The sequence below is a fragment of the Cordyceps javanica genome, chromosome 2, assembly GCF_051103115.1.
Source record: "Cordyceps javanica chromosome 2, complete sequence".
Classification (NCBI taxonomy): domain Eukaryota; kingdom Fungi; phylum Ascomycota; class Sordariomycetes; order Hypocreales; family Cordycipitaceae; genus Cordyceps; species Cordyceps javanica.
The window spans coordinates 3,985,107-4,004,655 of NC_139296.1; the positions used below are offsets into that span (position 1 = coordinate 3,985,107).

At 52.8% G+C, this 19,549-nt stretch overlaps 6 protein-coding genes across 6 annotated transcripts; 3 read left to right on the forward strand and 3 right to left on the reverse strand.

Annotated features, from left to right (window-relative positions):
• Window positions 1-217: 217 nt before the first annotated feature.
• On the reverse strand, window positions 218-3,846 carry V2A60_003709 (chitin synthase class II; the record flags this gene model as incomplete). The annotated part of the gene is made up of 3 exons (XM_083255036.1): window positions 218-1,389; window positions 1,458-3,139; window positions 3,704-3,846. The coding sequence occupies 3 exons, from the start codon at window positions 3,844-3,846 to the stop codon at window positions 218-220; spliced, it is 2,997 nt and encodes a 998-aa protein (XP_083111162.1).
• Window positions 3,847-5,128: 1,282 nt separating this feature from the next.
• Window positions 5,129-6,926, forward strand: V2A60_003710 (glycosyl hydrolase; the record flags this gene model as incomplete). The annotated part of the gene is made up of 2 exons (XM_083255037.1): window positions 5,129-5,590; window positions 5,646-6,926. 2 exons carry the CDS (start codon window positions 5,129-5,131, stop codon window positions 6,924-6,926), a joined length of 1,743 nt encoding a protein of 580 aa, XP_083111163.1.
• Window positions 6,927-7,656: 730 nt separating this feature from the next.
• On the reverse strand, window positions 7,657-8,879 carry V2A60_003711 (uncharacterized protein; the record flags this gene model as incomplete). Its single annotated transcript, XM_083255038.1, has 4 exons — window positions 7,657-8,075; window positions 8,130-8,507; window positions 8,560-8,650; window positions 8,709-8,879. 4 exons carry the CDS (start codon window positions 8,877-8,879, stop codon window positions 7,657-7,659), a joined length of 1,059 nt encoding a protein of 352 aa, XP_083111164.1.
• Window positions 8,880-9,537: 658 nt separating this feature from the next.
• Window positions 9,538-11,250, forward strand: V2A60_003712 (uncharacterized protein; the record flags this gene model as incomplete). Its single annotated transcript, XM_083255039.1, has 3 exons — window positions 9,538-9,687; window positions 9,746-10,728; window positions 10,824-11,250. The coding sequence occupies 3 exons, from the start codon at window positions 9,538-9,540 to the stop codon at window positions 11,248-11,250; spliced, it is 1,560 nt and encodes a 519-aa protein (XP_083111165.1).
• Window positions 11,251-14,510: 3,260 nt separating this feature from the next.
• Window positions 14,511-17,317, forward strand: V2A60_003713 (uncharacterized protein; the record flags this gene model as incomplete). The annotated part of the gene is made up of 4 exons (XM_083255040.1): window positions 14,511-14,573; window positions 14,672-14,815; window positions 14,868-14,949; window positions 15,015-17,317. The coding sequence occupies 4 exons, from the start codon at window positions 14,511-14,513 to the stop codon at window positions 17,315-17,317; spliced, it is 2,592 nt and encodes an 863-aa protein (XP_083111166.1).
• Window positions 17,318-18,752: 1,435 nt separating this feature from the next.
• V2A60_003714 (heme peroxidase) lies at window positions 18,753-19,427 on the reverse strand (the record flags this gene model as incomplete). The annotated part of the gene is made up of 1 exon (XM_083255041.1): window positions 18,753-19,427. One exon carries the CDS (start codon window positions 19,425-19,427, stop codon window positions 18,753-18,755), a length of 675 nt encoding a protein of 224 aa, XP_083111167.1.
• Window positions 19,428-19,549: the final 122 nt, after the last annotated feature.

Sequence of the window (19,549 nt, forward strand, 5' to 3'; positions counted from 1 at the left end):
GTTATCCTTGTCCAAACATGTACATTGCAAAAACCACAGAACAAAATAAAGAAACAAAAAGAAAACACCCGCCGATAATCAACGCAAACAAGCTTCAAGTTCACATGGTCGGTCGGTCGACCAATGCAGATATCGAAAAAACACAACAAATCAATACAAAAGTCCCGTGCGACAAAGTCGCTCATTTTAAATGCGCCTTGTTTTCACATCCCTGGTACTAACGCTTCAGGCTGCTGCCGACGCTACTGGCCGCCTCGCTCATCTTCTCGCCCCAGCCGCCCATCCATTTGGGCGCCTTGAGGCTCATGCGTATCCTGCCCTCGACAATGGTGTTGACGAGGTTGATAATGGCAAAGGTGGTGGAGCCGAGGGCGCGGAAGACGGCGAGCGCGGCGACACTCCAGAGAATGAAGCGCAGATAAAAGTTGTCGCCGATGCCCTTGTTGCTATAAATCTCGGACACGGCCATGGCGAGGATGCCGTTGGCCACCATCCACGTCACCACCATGTAGGTACGCACGCTCTTGTAGTAGTCCTCCTGGAGCTGCGACTCGCTGACGCCAGGCTTGGCGACTGTGACGCGATCGCGGAGATTGCGGAGCGCCTCGTCGTAGCCGCTGTCAATGTCCAGCTGCTCGCTGGGCATCTCCAGCTCGACCGTCTGACCTTTGCCCACAGCACCACCGAGATCTGTCTTGATCACATTGTCGCCCTTGGTACCCCACGTGATATCGTGCGTGTTGCAGAATGCGTACACTTGCAGCGTGCAAATATAACTGGGCAAAAGCATAAAGTATTGCAGGGACGACGTCATCATGTGCCAGGGATCCAGGTACACCACTGACATGAGAATGTACAGGCCGACAGTGGAGGTCAGAGAGACGATCAGATTAGTAAAGACATTGTTGCCGATGCTGAATTTTTCCAGGTTTTTCTCGTCCGTCAGTTGACGTATCACAATGTAGATGACTGCGAATGTGGTATACGCCATGATGATGGCATATATGATCATACTGGCCAGGTACATCTTCTTTGCGCCTTGTGGTCGATTGCCTAGCGACAAAATGAATTGCGTAGCAATGAGTAAAACACAAGTATACCGAAGAATGATAAAGATGACTGTTCCTATGTTGTGGCCAAAAGGATCGACGGTTTTATCCGTTAAGCCGCCAGCGACGAAAAAGAAAGTGAGGTAAAAGTTGGCGAGCGAAAAGTAGGTAAAAAGCAGCTGGCAGGCCTGGTAGACGAACTCCATGTAGAGAAGAATTTTGCGCGCAATGGTGTGATCGGTGCTAATGATTTGCCTAAAGTTGACGAGAGAGTACACGGCAGCAAAAAATGCGCCATTGAGCCATCGTCGACGTTGCGATATGAATTCAGGAACAGCGTCTACCTCATGTTAGCTAAATGGCCACGAACCGAAGATCTTTATTACTTGCCTGGAACGTCAGTTTCACCGGTGCAGCCCTTGACATATTTCAAAACCCATCGCTCGCCCCTCTTGGCGACCAGCTCCCAGCAGAGAATACGATCTTCTGCGAGATACATGTTGGCAGTAAATACATCTGCATGCTGCCCATGAAGAGTCTCACCCTTGAAGTACTGGCTAAGAGGCCCATGCCCATGCTCGTCATTCTGCAGAGCATGGTATCGGTAAGCACTCAGTGCGCCGGGAAGCACAGTAATGTAGCCAAAGACAGACTCGAGTGGCTTATCCAGAATGTTGGACATTTTGTACTCGAAATTCTGAGAAGCAACGAGGGGATTGAGAAGACTAGAACCGTACTTCCCCTTCATGGCCTTGATTTCACCGCACGCGCCAGCCACGTTGGAGTCGGTGTCGAATGCCTTCCAAAGGTGGTAGAGGGAATTTCCACCAGGGCGGGTACCAACATCAAGCAGAATGCAAATGTTGGGGTTAAGTGCCCGGCCAAAAGCATTGAAGAACCATCTGTGAGAGTTGAGCTTGCCACGGTTCTTTTCCTTGAGACAGAAAATCATCTGGCAAGGGACAATGCCCTTCTCAGCGCCCTTGAACTTAAGATCCGAATCGAGGGACACTTGCGTGGTGTATTCGTACACGTGAGCCTGGACCGCGCGGTTGTTGACAAAGTTTTTGGCAATGCCGTGCTGAAAAACACCCATTGCAGCCAGGGCATCGAGCGTCCGGGGGTGGATTTTGGGTCGACCGTCGCAGATGACGCAGACCACGATTTTGTGCCAGCCAGTCTCACCCCAAGTGCGTGAGCGAGAACGGGAGCAGAAGTGTGAAATGTTCTTCATGACAGCGTGCATGGTACGTGTAAAACAGATCTCATCCTCATTGTACATGGTGATACAAATGAAGAGTTCGGTCTCGCGAGTAGTTCGGCCAATGGATTGCCTGAGTTTGTATCCTCGTTCAACAAAGTCATCCGGGTCGCAAGTGACGGCGGTGTATCTCATATGCGTGAATTCCACCTCGTCCCGGCGTGGCAGGAAACTGTACAAAATCGTGGGGATTTTACACTCGAGAACCAGCTCACCGTTGATGAGCTGGACTTCCTTTCGCGACATCTGAGGAGCGCGCACACCTCGTCGCTCTTGAGCTCCATCAGGCGCCGGTCCGTAGAATTCGCCTTTTTCAAACAATTCCTCCTCTCCTCCATTTAGCGTTTCCTGCGATTCTGAGTGAAACGAGTCGCGGGTAGTTGGGAGAGGACGGGACTCGCTAAGATCGGAACCGGGGCCAAAGACATCGTCGGCGCCGTCGAGAGGAATGTCTATTGTTGCATCGTCGGCAAAGGCTTGTGAGTCGCGAGACGGTGAGGAGAAGAGAGGTGCAGGAGGCAGTGGGCGTCTAGGACTACCACCATATCTTGAGGAAGGTGTGCCGGGTCGCGGACTACCGTTCAAATCGGAGGGTTCGAATGATAAGTTGGTTGGTGGTGGGCGAGAAAACTCGGAGACTCTTGACGAAGGCGTCCATGGCCTCTGTGGTGAGCCGCCGCTATCCCGGTTGGCAAAGGGCACGTATGTAGAGTCCGGGGGAGGCATGGCTCGTGTGTCCTCTTTGAAAGAGCTTGCCCGAGAGGGTGACGATGTGACACTGGGCTGATATGCTTGATACGATCTTCGAGTTGAAGGATCGCCAAAGGTACTAGAGGAATAGAGTAAGCGGCAATTTACGGGTGAAGATGAAATGGGAAGTGGCTTTGAGACGGGGACTCCTCTGCCGTTGGGCGAAGCTGGCGGTCGTGATGTCGCATCGCTATGAGCTCGCTGGAGCTTTGACGGCGGCTGGGAATTTGGGCAATGCTTGATTCTTGATGAGGTATTTGACGGGACTTGAGCGTCACTGCCAGCTCGCTGGAGTTGGAAACGCTCACTCGGCCCAGCCGGTAGCCTCGGGAGAGCTTGCGACAGCTTTGCCGGTATGACGGCGGCTCGCAGTCTTGAAATAGAAAGGCCGACACTATTCTTCTCTTGCAGCTTTGCAACGTTTGGTCGAATGGGAATCTTGGACAGTGACGTGGCATGGGTCTTGGGTTGTGCTTGCGGAAGTGACGGGGTTTCGAGATGTGAAAAGCGAGAGTCTTGATCATGGCGCAGCAGAGCAATGGCCGGAACTGTGACTGATTTCTGCCGAGTTGCAGGCCAAAACTGCGAGGGACAAGGCGGCGCTGATGATGAAGGCTCAATTGAGCGTTTGCTGTATACGTACGGTCTGGACTCTTCAATGGGTGATTCCACCGAGGTCAATAGTCTGACGGCTGCTGAGTTTGTGCCGCTGGGAGTATCATGATCGTCGTCATATGTGTGCAGGCTGTAGTCGGGCGGCTTGGAAGGGGTATTTGGGCGGTCCATGATGTTGACTAGGATGGAAGCTTTGTTGAGCTTGTTGTGCCTGGAATGCTGGTACGGCTCGTGCAAGACAGCCGGTAGGTGGAGGGGCAGCGGGAATGCGCCAATACCCGAGTGAGATGAGGACTAACTATGCGATTGAGTCAATGTGAAAACTAAACAAGAACCAGTCTCGTCAGAGGGCAGCAAAAAGAAATGGCAAAAGTAAAAAAGATGACATGTAGGCAGCAAGATTGGAAGACTTGCAAACGACGAGATGAGATTCCATAGGCATACTCTCAAGGTCATGCGTGCGCGTTTGCATGGCCCTTTGTTTGGTTTGGGACCACCAGTAGTGGAGTGGCCGCAGCCCGGTTGACCGGGCAACAAGGGCGTCGACGTACGCAAAGCCTAATGCAAGGGACCGACACAGCGGGCTTCAGAGCCAAATTCATGACCCTGATGCCGTCATTGGGGACCCTGACAATGAGCTAGATGCTATGTCGGAAATTTGTTATTTGCTCTTCTTTGTGCCTTCATTAGGGCCATTGTTGTTGTACTATTAGTGGTCTGGTACTGAGCATGGTTGCAAACGGATGAATGAGCGCTACAGGGTATGTCATAATACGGGAATGATCAAGGTTGGTTGTCCAAAAATAATAAAGAGGAGCAAAGTAACGAATAGAAAATCATTCGGTTGCCAGGGTCGCAAGTCTTTATTCAAGCTCTTGAATTTGTTTTACTTTGGCTTTTCCTTCGTTTTACATTGATACCCTTCAGCGCTGTGGTATCCTCCGCGTTTGGTCTCTCAAGTGGGCATCACCACAAAAGAGGCATGGTCAATCCGTTGCTAGCATCATAAGAGCATGCACCTATGTCTTCACAGCGCCTGCCTAGGAAAAAAAGCAGAAGCAAAAAAGAAAAAGAAATAGATTCAAGTATTGACTTCGTATTCGAAACTCCACAAACGGAACTGGCCCTTCCGCCAACATACTTGCGCCTTCTGACTCGCCACACCACACCGCATCCAAAATCTCGTCGGTCCGGCATCTCCAAGTTAGTTAGCCCACTGAGTACACCTGCGGAGACGATCGTGGGGCAACAGCCTCTTCACACCTCTAATCAACTCCCCAGCTAACTATTATTTTAGTCCCTTCCCCGCCGACTTTATGCTTTGCCGGGCCTGCTAACCGGGTATACTCGATGTAATAATAAATGACCCTCAAAGCCGCACCCGCGCTCTCAACATGCTTCCTCGCCTTCACACCTCGGAACCTGCTCCTCCGCGTCGGGACGCGCCTCAACCATGCATCTGCTGCAGCCCATCTCGTTGGCTGGCACCTTGAGCCTGGCTAATACCTGTGTGGCTACCAACGCCTCATGGACCTCTAACGATGCCGCTGTGTCGACCTACATCAACCCCAATGTGCCTACTGGCGTGCCCATCACAGGTGACTATCATGGCCGGTATCGCCCACAGGTTCACTTTTCCCCTCCCAAGCATTTCATGAACGACCCCAACGGAATGTTTAGAGACGATGAAGGAGTATGGCATCTCTACTATCAATATAACCCGACTGGGGTTGTCGCCGGGAACCAGCACTGGGGTCATGCCACGTCCGAGGACCTCTACCACTGGCTCAATCAGCCTATTGCCCTGTTTCCCCCAAATAAGACTCAGTATGTCTTCTCCGGCAGTGCCGTCACCGATCCCGATAATACTTCGGGATTCTTTCCAAACCAGAAAAACGGCGTTGTTGCCATTTATGTAAGCTCACCTCTATAAGCACCCTAGATGGCCTCGCACCCTCTGACAGCTGCAGACCCTCGCCGAGTATGGCCAGGATGGCAGTCCCGGTCCTCAAACCCAAGCTATTGCATACTCCCGTGACGGAGGATATACATTCATCCCATATCACAATAACCCGGTCATACCTAGCAACTCTTCGCAATTTCGCGACCCAAAAGTCATCTGGTACAAGCACCATTGGGTCATGGTGGTAGCCTACGCCCAGGAATTCGAGATTGGCATCTTCACCTCTCCAGACCTCAAGGAATGGACACATGCGAGCAACTTCTCCAACAGTGGTCTATTGACCCTGCAATGGGAGTGCCCCAACCTGGTGCAAATGCCGTATTTGGATTCGCAAGGCAAGAAGCAGGACGACATGTGGCTATTGGCGATTAGCGTCAACCCGGGAGCGCCGCTCGGTGGCTCCATCGCCCAATATTATCCAGGCCACTTTAACGGTACTCATTTTACGGCCGTCGATAATGCCGCTAGGATTGCCGACTTTGGCAAAGACAACTATGCCGGCCAGTTCTTTTATGGCACCGCCGAAGACGAGCTCCCAGTGTATCTGGGTTGGGCCTCAAATTGGCAGTACACGCAAGTCGTCCCTACGGGCGAAGAAGGATGGAGAAGTGCCATGACGGTGCCTCGTCGCTGTTACCTGACAAAGGCGAAGCGAGTCGGTTGGAAGCTTGTGACGGAGCCATACAGTTTGGACCCGGTCATGGGCTCGCAGCTGGCCACCAGCAACAGCCTGGTCAACGACAGCCTCACTGTAGACTTTTCTCGCGTCGACTCCAACGCGATATACTGGGAAGCAAACATCACGGGCATCCCCCAAACCGGAATTTCCGGGTCTGCAACGCTCAATTTTACACTGATTGCGGCCACAACGGGCGAGTTTGTCCGCGGCGGCTACTACCTCGGTGGTGACAATCCTTTCTTCCTCGACCGAGGTGGCGCCAAGGGCTTTGACGACGTATTCTTCACCGACAAATTTTCGACAAACAGTCTGATTGACGGGGATTCGTGGCGCATGAGCGGCATCGTTGATCGGTCCATTCTCGAAGTCTTCCTCGATGGCGGGATTGACAGCGCGACAGTCAATTACTTCACCACGCAGCCGCTTACCTTGATGGTTCTGGGCACGTCGGACATGCCCAAAGGAGCCAACGTCAGCGTACGCGTGCACGCATTGGAGAGTGCTTGGGCAAGGATGGCCAATGGAGACGAGGGGCTGGTGTATGGCAACCAAACTGGCAATGCTACTGCCAGTGAAAAGACAAGCCGGTTGCTCGCTGTCGCGGTATGAGTACCCGGCAACGGATTATGTATATTGATGAGGTGGCATGACCACGTTGAGGAATCCGCGCCGTCGCAGGTGGTTGTGCAGGTCGCTGGTGCCGGAGCCAATGCGAAGGATCTCGGACGAGCGACCGAGAATGGCCAGCAGAGGACATATCAGACTGAGAAATTCCGAGGATGAGAGGAGCCACTCGAAGGCAGTCTCCGAGCTGAAACGATCGTGCCAGTACGATTGCTGCTCAAAATCTGCAGCCATTTTGTGATGATTGTGCTGGCTCGAGAAGATAATTTAACAATCAACGCGATTAAAATAGTTCCAAAAAAAAAAGTCCGCATAAAGGATTTAAAAAAAAAACAACTTTGCATCTGCACCTGAAAACACCAAGCACGCGTTACATCATACTGTCCACATTCATGTGGGTAGATGAATCCGTGAGCTTTTTCTTGCGAAGATTGCTGAGTTAATATAAGATGCTTCGAAGATTGAAAGTTCAGAGTCTTATAATGATGCCGTGCATTTGATTCTTGTTACTCCGAGTCGGTGTTGCTGTTGGCCGATCTGAACTCGCGGGGCCTGAGTGAGCATGTGGGCCAAACTTGATCCAACGCTGGAAGAATGTAACACTGAACTGAGTGACCAATACGTAAACAACATGATTACTTTTATGTATTCTAATTATTATACAGGAATTCCAAGTCTATATTGATATCGTGTCATCGGATGCCCAACTTGGCCCTCAGACTTTCATATCCTTCTCGGTGGCGTTGTTTGTGGTTGGCAACGCCAGCTTGACCTTTTCATTCTGCACCACCTTTGCCCACGCATATACGATACCGCTGACGAATGCAATGAAGACGGCCGAGACGCTGCCAAGGGTGACGGGGGCGCCGAAGAAGATGAAGCCCGTGACGGCCATGGGCAGCTTGTTGAGAGCGCCGACCATGGAGTATGTCGTCGAGGAAGTGACACGGATGCACCAGGCCGTCGTGTAAGAAATGAAAATAGTCCCGAGACCGGAGTAGATCATGCTGATGATGAGGACTGTCCGTGTCTCTGGCGGAAAGTTTCGAGTGACGTTTTCGCTCGACCAGTCCTCCAGAAACACGGACGCCAGAATGAGAACCGGGATAGAAAGTAGGTTGTTGTAAAACATGGCTATACAGATGTTAGCGTGGGATTCAGACGACGACAAGTTGAGTCATGGCTTACTGTCGACGTCGCTGAAGTTGAACGCCTTCATTACTTTGCGCGAGCCGATCAAAAAGGCCGAGGTGCAGAACACATTGATGCCCATCCATGTGTAGCCGGCTGTGAGCTGCGCTGTGGCAGCCGTGGTATCGAGAGAGTGCAGACCGTTGATTGCCGCCTGGATGTCGGCCCAAGCAGCAATGACTGAACTCAGCACCATCAAGCCGAACGAGACCAGGATGAGGCGCGAGACCTTGGTGCCGAAAAAGAAATTCTCGCCGTACGCAATGACGATGATTGTCAAATTTTTAAAGATTGTGTACACCGGTAGGCTGAGATACTGAAGCGATTTGGCGCCAGAGTAAATCATTCCAACGAGCAAGATGGACAATGGAAACCCTTGCACTGGTCAGCACGTTGGGACTACGCTGAGGGGTTCCAGAGAACCTACACTTTTTGGCCTTGAGGGAATCGTATGCCGCCAGAGTGGTGACCATGCCAAAGCGCTTTCCGATGAGAACGGCGATGAGGCAGACAACGGACTATGTCATTCGGTATTCAGCAGAGGACGCGTGCCATACAGAAAAACATGGGACTCACTTGAACCGTGAGGCAGAAGAAGGTGAGATTCCACGATCCGCCGGAAAAGATGTACTTGTTGACCGCGGTCATACTAATGGAGGCGACGCAGTATGCCAAGATTGAGGCATTGGAGTTGCTAATCAGACCCGCGGGAGCAGGTCCTGCTGGCGGACTGCTGTTGACGGTCATGGCTTCACCCGGGACAAATCTATTTGCTAGCTTTCCCGCTTCTAAAAAGACTGATGCAGTGTCACAGATTGCACAAGAAGATCAAGTCCGGTCGAGGAATGCGGGCCAGTCTTCCGGCTCACGATGTGATTATTCAGACCAGCAATACCTTGACGAGCACCGAAAAAAAAGGAGTATTTGCTTACAGAGAGAGAATGCCTTCTCTCGTGATTAAAATTTGATACGATAAGTAGCGCGGTCTAGGCTTCTGAGTGGATAGGGAGGGATAAGGGGGTGAACAGCCTCCTTTCCGCTTCTGCGCCACAAAACCGTCCAATCATGTCTTTGCGCCTGGCCAAAACGGTAATCAAGCTCTCCTTGAGCACGATGTGCGATTTTCCTCATCAACCCGCGCCAGTTTAAAAATAGAGGCAGATTTGCTCATCGCGTATGTAGGTAGCCCCGCTTCAACAAGGCTCTGGCTACCATGAAGCGTTGCAACAGCCACCAGACAGCCACATGGGGGAGTCTCTAGGTAACGTGGCATATAAGCAAGTAGCGCTCTCACTCGTATATTAAAAGACGCAAAATCCGAGGAAATCATGAACACTGTTGAAACACGATCCCTCGCCGAAAAGCGCTGTAAAGAACGCTGCTGTACTCTGTACAAATCGCAGACATGGCCCAAGACGAGGCCGTCGACGCGGCCGGCTCTGTTACGAATCCCTTCAACGACGAATTTGGAAAATTCGTGAATGAGCTCCTTGAGAGGCACAACGCACCTGGGGTAGCACTTGCCGTCATCGATGGGGATGAGATATTCACGCAGGTGCGCTCACCGACACCGTGCATTTCGAAGCAACTGGGGGGGCCTAACTTGGAGATAGGGATATGGCTACGCCTCGCTCCCGGACGTCCCGGCTACCGAGGATTGTCTGTACTACACGGGCTCGTGCACCAAGGCTTTCACCGCGGCGTTGATAGACCACCTCATCCAGAGCCAGAAGTATCCGGAGCTGGCCAGGGGCTGGGACACCCCGATTGCATCCATCATCCGCGACGATTTCGTACTGCAAGACGAGTGGACGACGGCACACGCCACGCTGCGCGATGCCGCCGGCCACCTGACCGGGTTCTCCGCGCACGACCTCTCGCATCTGAGCGAGCGAGACGGACGCCGCCCGTCGGGTGCCAAGGAATGCGTGCGCAGCATGCGCGACCTGCCATTTGTGAACCAGCCGAGGCGGGACTTCCTCTACTCCAACCACATGTATGTCGTGCTGGCTCACGTGGCCGAGACCCTGACGGGGAAATGGCTGGGCGACCTGTTCAAGGAGCACATCTGGGCCCCGCTGGGCATGCATGCCACGTACATGGACGAACAGGACGCCCGGGCGGCGCCGGAGCATCTTGCGACGAGCCTGTTTTGGGATGAGGAGAAGGAGGCCTACAAGGCGTTGCCGCTGGCGCCGGCGCGCGTCGTTTCCGGCGCGGGGGGCATGATCTCCAGCGTCGCCGACCACGCGAAATGGGTGAGATGCCTGCTCCGTCAGGAGGCGCCCCTGAGCGCGGCCACGCACAGGCAGATCCGGACGCCGTTGTCGATGTGCAGCGCCGACGACAAGTCCGTGTCGCATTACGCGCTGGGATGGGGTCGGTCGTCGACGGCCAGCAAGACCGTGTACGAGCACATGGGCTCGACGGGAACCTTTGGCTCGGGCGTGTTTTGGATACCAGAGGCCCAGTACGGCGTGGTTGCCTTTTCAAACTCCTTCAACGCCGCGATTGCGGTGACGACCATTGTCTCCAAGCGCCTTATCCAAGACAAGCTTGGAGTGGCAGAGAATGAACGAGTCGATCACGAGGCCAAGTAAGTTTTCGTACGCCCCCGGGAGCGCAAACAACAGACAGACAGACAGGACGCTGGAAAACTGACGGGAAAAAATGTCAACCCTTAAAAAATAGGATAAATGAAGCCATCAAGGCAAGAAAGGAAAAAGCTGCCAACGCCCTCGACATTCTGTACCCCAATCGACCACCCCCGGAACAGGCCCTGTCGCCTTTTGCAGACACGAGTAAGCTTGCTGGTAGATACCATCATCCCGGCTATGGCACTTTTGATTTTGCCGAGGCCAATCACCCTGACAAGGCCGGGGTCAAGGTCCTGGAAGCCGAGCGCGGCGACTGCTTCTTTGCCTACAAGATGCATCTGGAGCATGTCTCTGGCGACTACTGGCTGGCAAGGGGAACGTGGCTTCACACCGGCACCAGAGATCGCAGTGATGCTGCGCAGTTCAAGTTTGGTGTTGATGGCAGCCCGACTGGCGTGGAGCTGACCCTGAGAAACGATGGAGTATACGAGGGTACCATCCTTTTGTCAAAGCAAGGTTAGAAAGTTACGTGTGGAACGGCCATGGTGCTGCTGTATGATGGTAACGGATGTTGTGCGCAGCTCTCTAATACCAGCACTCCTTGCTGATCTGTTCCCTTTATCGTACCGTTGCATTTTGGCTACCCACCCACCTCTACTGCCCAAAGTTTGTCCTGTAAAGGTGCCAAGTGCCAACATGGCGACCGTCAACACGCTCAAAAGGCTTATTGGGGCCACCCAGGCCGCTCAAACTGGCGCGACGACGCTCCGAGGTCGGGTGTGCCTAGTCTGCTGTCCCCATCAAGATGATCAAGAGTTGGCTTGGCGTTGTTAAGATGCGGGGTTCGACATGGCCTGATGTCCATGGGAAAGTGGCTCTGTGGCTTTGCGCTGCATATTAGTATTGCAGCTATAACTGCGTAATAACCAAGGGCTGGAATTTTAACTCGAGCGGCTTGGGGAACGCGACTTAATAACACGCCACCGGAGTAAAAGTGCTTGGCGATCCAGGCGCGCCTTGGGAATAAGGTTGTCGCTGATTCACGAGACCAAGCGCTACTATCGTTACCCGGCTTTCGGCCACCCAAGACGCTCACAGCTAGAGCAATGTCATAGAGGACAAACAGCTCTCATGGACAAATGAAACCAGGCTCACCAGCCATGAAATGGATTCTCCTGGGCCGCCGACCTATAGAGGCCCACGCAACCATGTATAACGAAGCAAAGTACGGATAGTGCTCCAGAAAAAGAGATCACAACTCCTTATTCACTTTGCTATTAAGACTACCCACACACGTTGGGATCAGTAGACCGTTGACTAGTTAGTCAAAAAGCACTTTTGTGGCTTTCGGGTCACGAACAGTACAAAAGTGCACACGGCGGCGGGAGCCGAGCCTGATCCGTTCTCCAGGTTTCTGTCCAAACTCGCACCATGAAGCCCCAGTGTGTGCTGCAGCTGTGTTTAACAAATACTCTATACGCGACTTGCCCCATGAGGGTCGCTTCTACCGTTTAATCAAATGTTCAAGTATTGAAAGCGTCCACTCACCAACTACCCACATGGTACCCGATAGTGACTTCGAGATGCAGTGGGCTGGCGAAATGCAGTTGATGGCAGGCTCGCTCACAAGTACAACTTTGATTGTGGCAAGTCCTGGATCCTCGAGCAAGCGGCGTCATTCGAGGGGAGAGCCCAGCACATTGGTCAATGAGCATCCAGGGAGCGCCCAGGAGATCGAGCTGAATACTGATGCATGAAAAATGACTACCGGCTTGGGCTAGGGCTGAGCTAAATGAACCGGCCAGGGGGCTTTCAGCTGAGGACGCCGTACCCTGCTGGCACCAGGCCTCTACCGTTGCAGGAATGTGTGTTACTCAGTAGGATTGACATGACAGGCTCCAGCAGGCGTATTCTCGTGGCCAGTAACTAGTATATTGCGACTGAACTGAACTGGGCAGGAACTCTTTGGTGCCGATACAAAAACTTGAACATTGCCCATGTACGCCCTCCTACTAAACAGCAAAAGTCCCTTACTCCATCCCGTTCTTCATGATGTTGTTCTGCGCACTTGTTCAAACTAGTGATTCGCCAAGCGGCAGTGCGGAGCAGACCACTTTAGCAAGACGGCCTAGTGAGCCTTGTCTGAAATTTGACCCAGTCGGCATGGAAAATCTACTCCATAGTTGGAAAGCTACGAAAGTCCCTGGTCAGCTCTGCCGTCCGTGGTGTCTTAGCACTGCCAAGTAGAGGAGGGAAACTGTGGGCTTTATTCTGCCGAAACTGCCCAGAGCGGCAAAATGGCAGAGCATGATTTTCACGAGCTGGCATCAAAAAGCTGCCAGCTTTATAACAAGGTATCGGTCCCTATCATCCCTATCCTTGGCATCGCGTCGGTGGCTCGAAAGCCACGGCCAAGCGTGCCGGCTAGCTTTTGCTGACCCGAGATCCTTGGGTAGCGCAGGGCTCTCCGCCGCGGCCTCGGGAACAAGAAGAGCCCACCCACCCATACCAAGAGGGCGCTTTGCTCCAACTAATTAACTAGTTATGGCACCCCCGATAGGCTAACCCGGTGGCGATGTCAGGGGGCGGGCGACGCTGTGCCGTTGTCGCTAACCTCGGCCTTGCCCCGAAAGGCGCTGCGTGGCTTGGCTGGCACCTATGCCGGCCGTGGGAATAAAAAAAAAAAAAAGAACATCAGCGCCATCGGCAGTGGCGCGCGAGGCATTCAGCCCTCTGGCCCTGTTGGTAACGCCACTCGTGCTGCTGCCGCGGAGAGCTGCAAAATATCCCCAGCATCATCCTGTAAGTAGTTACCAGAAGGAAGGAGCCGCATGGCACTTGTTGTTCGCAGAGGCTTGCAGAGGTTTGCAGCTGCCGGGCTGGATGGAACTTTAGGGCGAGACATGCAGCTCATCAATGATGTTTATGCTGCGCCGCTCGCGTATCCTCGCCTGCCTGAGCTTGGAGTAGTATTAGCAACGAGGCTGTCTCAAAGGTCCGTCGGCGGCTCATCAATCACGACACAACTTTGTGTGCCTCGTCATCAGGAGATGAATGCCACCGTAACCAGTAAAGAGTGGTTGTTTGTGGCTGTTCAGCGTTGCTGTAACTATGCAGTGATAGAGCCTGGTCCCATGGGCACTCGAGCCGATCCTACTCTGGCCGGCCTCCTGTCCGAGTTCACTGCCATGATTCGTGAAGATGCATTGGATCGACAGCTTACAATTGAGGAGACGGCACCACAACCATCTCTTTTTGGATGGAGCCGACCCTCCCCTGCCCTCCAAGGCATTATCGGTGGCCACCTGGTCGTCCCCCGGATATCTGCATGCTTATATTGAGTCTAATATGCCTCAGTCTATCCGTAGCTTATTAGCCCCCCGGGCAGCCGGGGCAACCGGGCACGCTCATCCTGCCCATGCAGATGTACCAAGGAATAAAGGAAGGTTACTTTCGGAGGTTCATGGGCCTGTCTGGCTTTGTGGGCATGTGTGGGCCAATACCGAGACAATCGCCTCGTACGTGCCGGGGCTAGCGACTGTGCCGTCCAGCTTTACTGTTCCATCGCTCTGCCGCATTCTGATCTAGTCGCCCCCATCTTGGCAGCCTTACTGGCTGGCACTTTTGGCGCTCTTGATAAATATTAGCCCTTTGCCGCCTTCTTGGCCCCCCCGGGCCGGCGATGACTTTCTCTCTTTCCAGTTCCTTCAACTTGCTCGTGAAGACCAGTCTTGCATAGACTGGATTCATCGCGAACGAACTTTGAAACAGATCGCTCGCGATGGCCGAGAAAGCAGATCAGCTCACCACAACGGTGGAGCCGGGCGTGGTTACTGAGAAAGATGTATGTCGTCGCGGCTGCGCTTTGCGCGCCGGCGGAGCTGCTGCTTGGCCCCCAAATTGTCAATCACCAGTGGCTAATCATGACGGTGTACGCAACAGAACCAAGTACGACACAATGACCACAGTGTCGAGCTCAGTGAAGATGGTATTGAGAAGACGGAGCGCCACCTCGACGTCACAGAGGACGACCTGCTCGAGGCCAAGGAGCTCGCAGCTACTTATTCACTCGACGACTTGCGAAGCGTGAGTTTTGCGACCACCTTGATGAAGCTGTCGACTAAACCGGCTTGCATAGATGATGGCACGAGTGTTGAAGCTCCATGGTCGCGACCCCAACTTTCCAATCAATGTTATCCGGGAGATTGAAGAGTTCTTAGGTATGTATACACGAGGCGCAAGGTCGTAGGCGCAACGCGACTAATCGGTCTCTTTTTTCCAATAGAGAACGAGGATGTTTTCACCAACCCAGATGACCACGAGGAGCTCATCAACGAGATGAAGATTGAAGCCGCTCTTATTACCAACAACTCTCCCTACGCTGAAGTTCGCGCCGTTGTCGACAACCACGACGACCCCACGACTCCTGTTTCCACCATCCGAGCTTGGCTTATCGGTATTATCCTTGCCGTCGCCTGCGCGTTCGTCAATATTTTCTTTGGTATTCGCATGCCTGCCATTTCGGTCACCTCAAACGTTCCTCAGCTGCTGGCCTATCCCCTGGGCAAGTTTTGCGAGGCTATTTTGCCCGATGTCGGCTTTACCCTCTTTGGCGTTCGCCATAGCCTCAACCCCGGCCCTTTCAACAAGAAAGAACACATGCTCATCACCATCATGGCCAGCATCTCTCTCGGTGGTACATATACCAGTAGTATCATCTGGATCCAGGCACTACCCAAGTTCTTCAACCAGCCCTGGGCAATTAACTTTGGCTACCAGACGCTGATTGCACTTTCTACCAACTTTATCGGTTATAGCCTGGCGGGCATCACCCGTCGATTTCTTGTTTATCCCTCATTCTGTGTCTGGCCAGAAGCTCTCGTCACTATTGCTCTGAATGCTTCTTTCCATGACGATACGAACACTGGTGTTGCTGGGCCCCTCAAAAGCTTTTGGAGAATCAGCCGCCTAAAGTTCTTTTCCATCGTTTTCGGCCTGATGTTTATCTACTTTTGGGTTCCCAATACACTTTTCGCCGCGTTATCATACTTTACATGGATGACATGGATTGCTCCGGATAACAAACTGCTGACCACTATCACCGGCTCCCGAAACGGTCTCGGAATCAACCCTATTCCGACGTTTGACTGGAATATTGCGTCCTTTTTCACAGATCCTCTAGTCATTCCATTTTTCAGCACCTTCAACATGTTCGTGGGCATGTTCTTCAGCATGTTCATCGTCATTGGTATCTACTTCAGCAATGCATGGAACACCGGGTATCTCCCAATCACATCCAATTCTCCCTGGGACCATTTTGCGAAGCGATACAACGTCACGAGAGTTCTTGATTCCCGGGGCATCATGGACCTTGAAAAATATCAAGACTACTCGCCGCCTTTCTTGTCATCTGGAAACATTGTCGTCTATATGTTCTTCTTCAGTGTATACACTGCGTCCATCACACATGCCATCCTGTACCACCGTTTAGAAATTTCGATGGGCCTGAAGGAGCTATGGAATACAGTCCGCCGAAGGAAAGACACTAAAGAGGATCGTGTTTTGGACGTTCACAACCGTCTCATGAAGTCGTACAAGGAAGTGCCTGAGTGGTGGTATGGTATCTGTCTTGTCTTTGCCATTGCTGTTGGAGTTGCTGGCATTGTTCACTACCCTACCAATACCAGTCCTGGAACAATCTTCTTTGGAATTGCCCTGACTCTCATCTTCATTGTGCCGACGGGCATTATCTACGCCATGACTGGTGTGCAAGTCAGTCTCAATGTTCTGGCAGAGTTCATTGGTGGTTCTTGGGTTGAAGGCAACGCCCTAGCCATGTGTTTTTTCAAGACGTATGGTGTTATCACGTGTTTACAGGCGCAGGCCTTTGCCAAGGACCTGAAACTCGCACATTACCTCAAGATCCCCCCTCGCATTACCTTTTTTGCCCAGATGGTCCCTACACTGGCAACCACCTTTGTGGCCGTAGGCGTGTTGACCTATCAAATTACGCTAAAGGATGTCTGTACAGAGAACGCTCCGTTCCGTTTCTACTGCCCCAACGAGACCACGTTCTTCACTGCCGCCGTCTTATGGGGAACTGTTGGCCCAAAAAGACTCTGGGGTGTTGGTGGCCAATACGCCGCGACTCTGCTCGGATTTCCTCTTGGTGTTGTTGTCGTTCTCGTATTCTGGGCACTGGGGAAGAAATACCCCAACAACCCGGTCCTTCGCAAAACGCATCCTGTGGTCATGCTTTTCGGTGGCATTCATTGGGCTCCTTACAACATTAGCTACATGTGGGCTGCCGTTCCACCTGCGGCCCTATCCTGGATCTACATGCGCAAGCGTTTTCTGGGGTGGTGGTCCAAGTACAATTTTGTCCTATCGGCTGCTCTGTCCTGCGGTATTGCCATCTCGGGTATCATTCAGTTCTTCGCAGTCGCATATAATGGCTACGAGGTCTCCTGGTGGGGTAACGACATTGTTCAAAGCCATTGCGAAGATCCATCAAACGTTGCCTGCCGTCTAAAACACCTTGCCAAGGGCGAATTCTTTGGTCCTGCCCCGGGCACATACAATGTTTAATTTGCCTCTTGCTGGCTTCGTCTGGCTGTTCCATTCTGTCATTAGTGGGAACGCATACTTTACATAAGGGCGAATGGATTATTTGTATATAGGGCACCGGGAAGTGCCATTTGATGAGATTGCCAATCATGTTACGGAATATACCCCCCAAACTGCATATGTCTACTCGCAGACAGAAGAATTGGCTCATGAGAAGTGCCTAAATACCATGTAGATCTCCTGTAAAGTGAGGAAAAGGGCAAGGCAAGAAAGACAAGCAACCCCAAGGAAGAATATGGTAAGCCGGGGCATTTACTGTTTTCACAACAGGTAATTGTAGTGGATAATACGAGATCAAGTCTTTGATATGTACTTGGCAGTCTCCAGCAACGGGCTACTTTTTCTTACCCGCGGCAGATTGTTCTGCTGAAAGTATGCGTTTTGTGTTGTCGCACAGGGCGGGCTGGTTCCAGTTGAACAACCGACAAAAACCGAGCAGGCTGCCTCCCGAGCAACTTTGTTCAAGTTGGTCTTTCAGAACGGCGATGCTATCCAGTGTTTGTATGTGTTGACTCATAGAAGGGAATCCAGCCTGTTCTCCAGCGGGTCAACGGTGACGCTATAGGAAAGTTCCGGAGCCTGATGCCGAACTTGAGCACTATCACCAGTTTAAAAGACGTGAGAATCCAAACATGTTTTTCTTGAAAACTCGAAAGATGTATTTTTCTTTCGTTTTTTTTGTCAAAAAAAAACACAACATGCTGACTCTTCACCATTTGCAGAAGTCTCAATCAGAGCGTATTGTGTGGCTCTGTGAAGAGCTGGGCCTCTATTATGATTTTGAAGACGTATTCGCGCGACGCAAAAACAATGCAATGCCCTCCTGAGCGACAAGCACTGTTGGTTGAAGAGGACATCAAACAGAATACGGGACGTGTTGCTGATTGAGAAAAATGCGCCAGGCTCTGCGGATTCTGGGCGGGCGTCTCAGGACCAGCCCGTGGCTGGCCGGGGAGCGCTTTACTGCGGCCGACATCATGAACGTCTTTGCCCTGACGACTGTGCGGCTCTTCATACCCTGTTCGCTGGAAGAATACGACGCGATTCTCGTATATCTGGAGCGAGTCGCCAAGAGAGAGGCTTATTTGCGCGCCATGACAAAGGGCGATCCCTGGATTTGCACCGGCCATAGCAGCCAAAGTGGCGGAATCCAAGATGTAACAGCTTACACTAGACTACTACTCTGGGATGGGAGCTTGCCCTGCGGGCTTGTTCACGGTTCATACACGGGGCAAAGAAGAGCTTTCGTTATAAGAGTTTCTTTCCGTCACACATACATTGAGATTTATAAAGGAGTCTGTGTAACTATATGTACTGGCCAGCAGCGGTATAAAAAAAGCAGCCTTGACAAGCTCGCTGAACCGCTAGGGCCACCACCAACAATAACAACACCCCCCTACTCCAATCCAAAGGCCTTCTTGGCACGAGTCAGATATTGCTTCCTGTCGTCCGTCACCTCGACGCCGACGCACTTCATGTACGCGGCGAAGCCCGTGTCGATGTCGGCCCTGAGCTTCTCGCGGACGTCGGGGGCGCACTGGGTGGTGAGGAACCAGGGCCCGCTGCCAAAGTTGTACTCGTCGGGGGTGACGAGGTCGAGGATGGCGTTGAGCTTGTCCGCGGGCAGGCCGTCGGTGGTCTTGACGTCGGCGACCTGGTCGCGGACGGCCGGCAGGGACTGGGCGTAGAGGAGGTTGAAGCTGGCCATTTGCATGTTGGCGGTGCCCTGACCGGGGCGGCCGGGGAAGACGTTGCGCTTGTAGCGGAAGTCGCCCGACTCAAAGGCCATGAGGCTCAGCACGGCGGCCACCTCGCGCGGGTCGGTGACGCCGTTGTCCTGCATGGACTTGGCGATGAAGCTCACGGCCTGGCCGGCGCTGCGCGCGTCGGGCTCGTCCTTCCTGCAGCTCGCGGAGCCCGGGGCGATGGCCTTGATCATGTCGGCCGTGAGGGAGGGCCCCGCGGCGGGGGGCGCGGAGGCGGTGCCGGAGGAGGCGGGGGCGGGGGCGGCGATGACGATGCCCGCGAGCTGCAGGGTCGTAACGCAGAGGAGGGAGGAGGAGAGCTTCATAGTCGTGTTGGTTGTAGGTCCTGCTACAGAAAAGAAGAAGGAGAATGAGGATGAGAAGAAGACAAGGAGGGAGAAGAAGAAGGACAAGGACAAGGGTAAGAAAAGAAGCCTGGCTTCAGTCG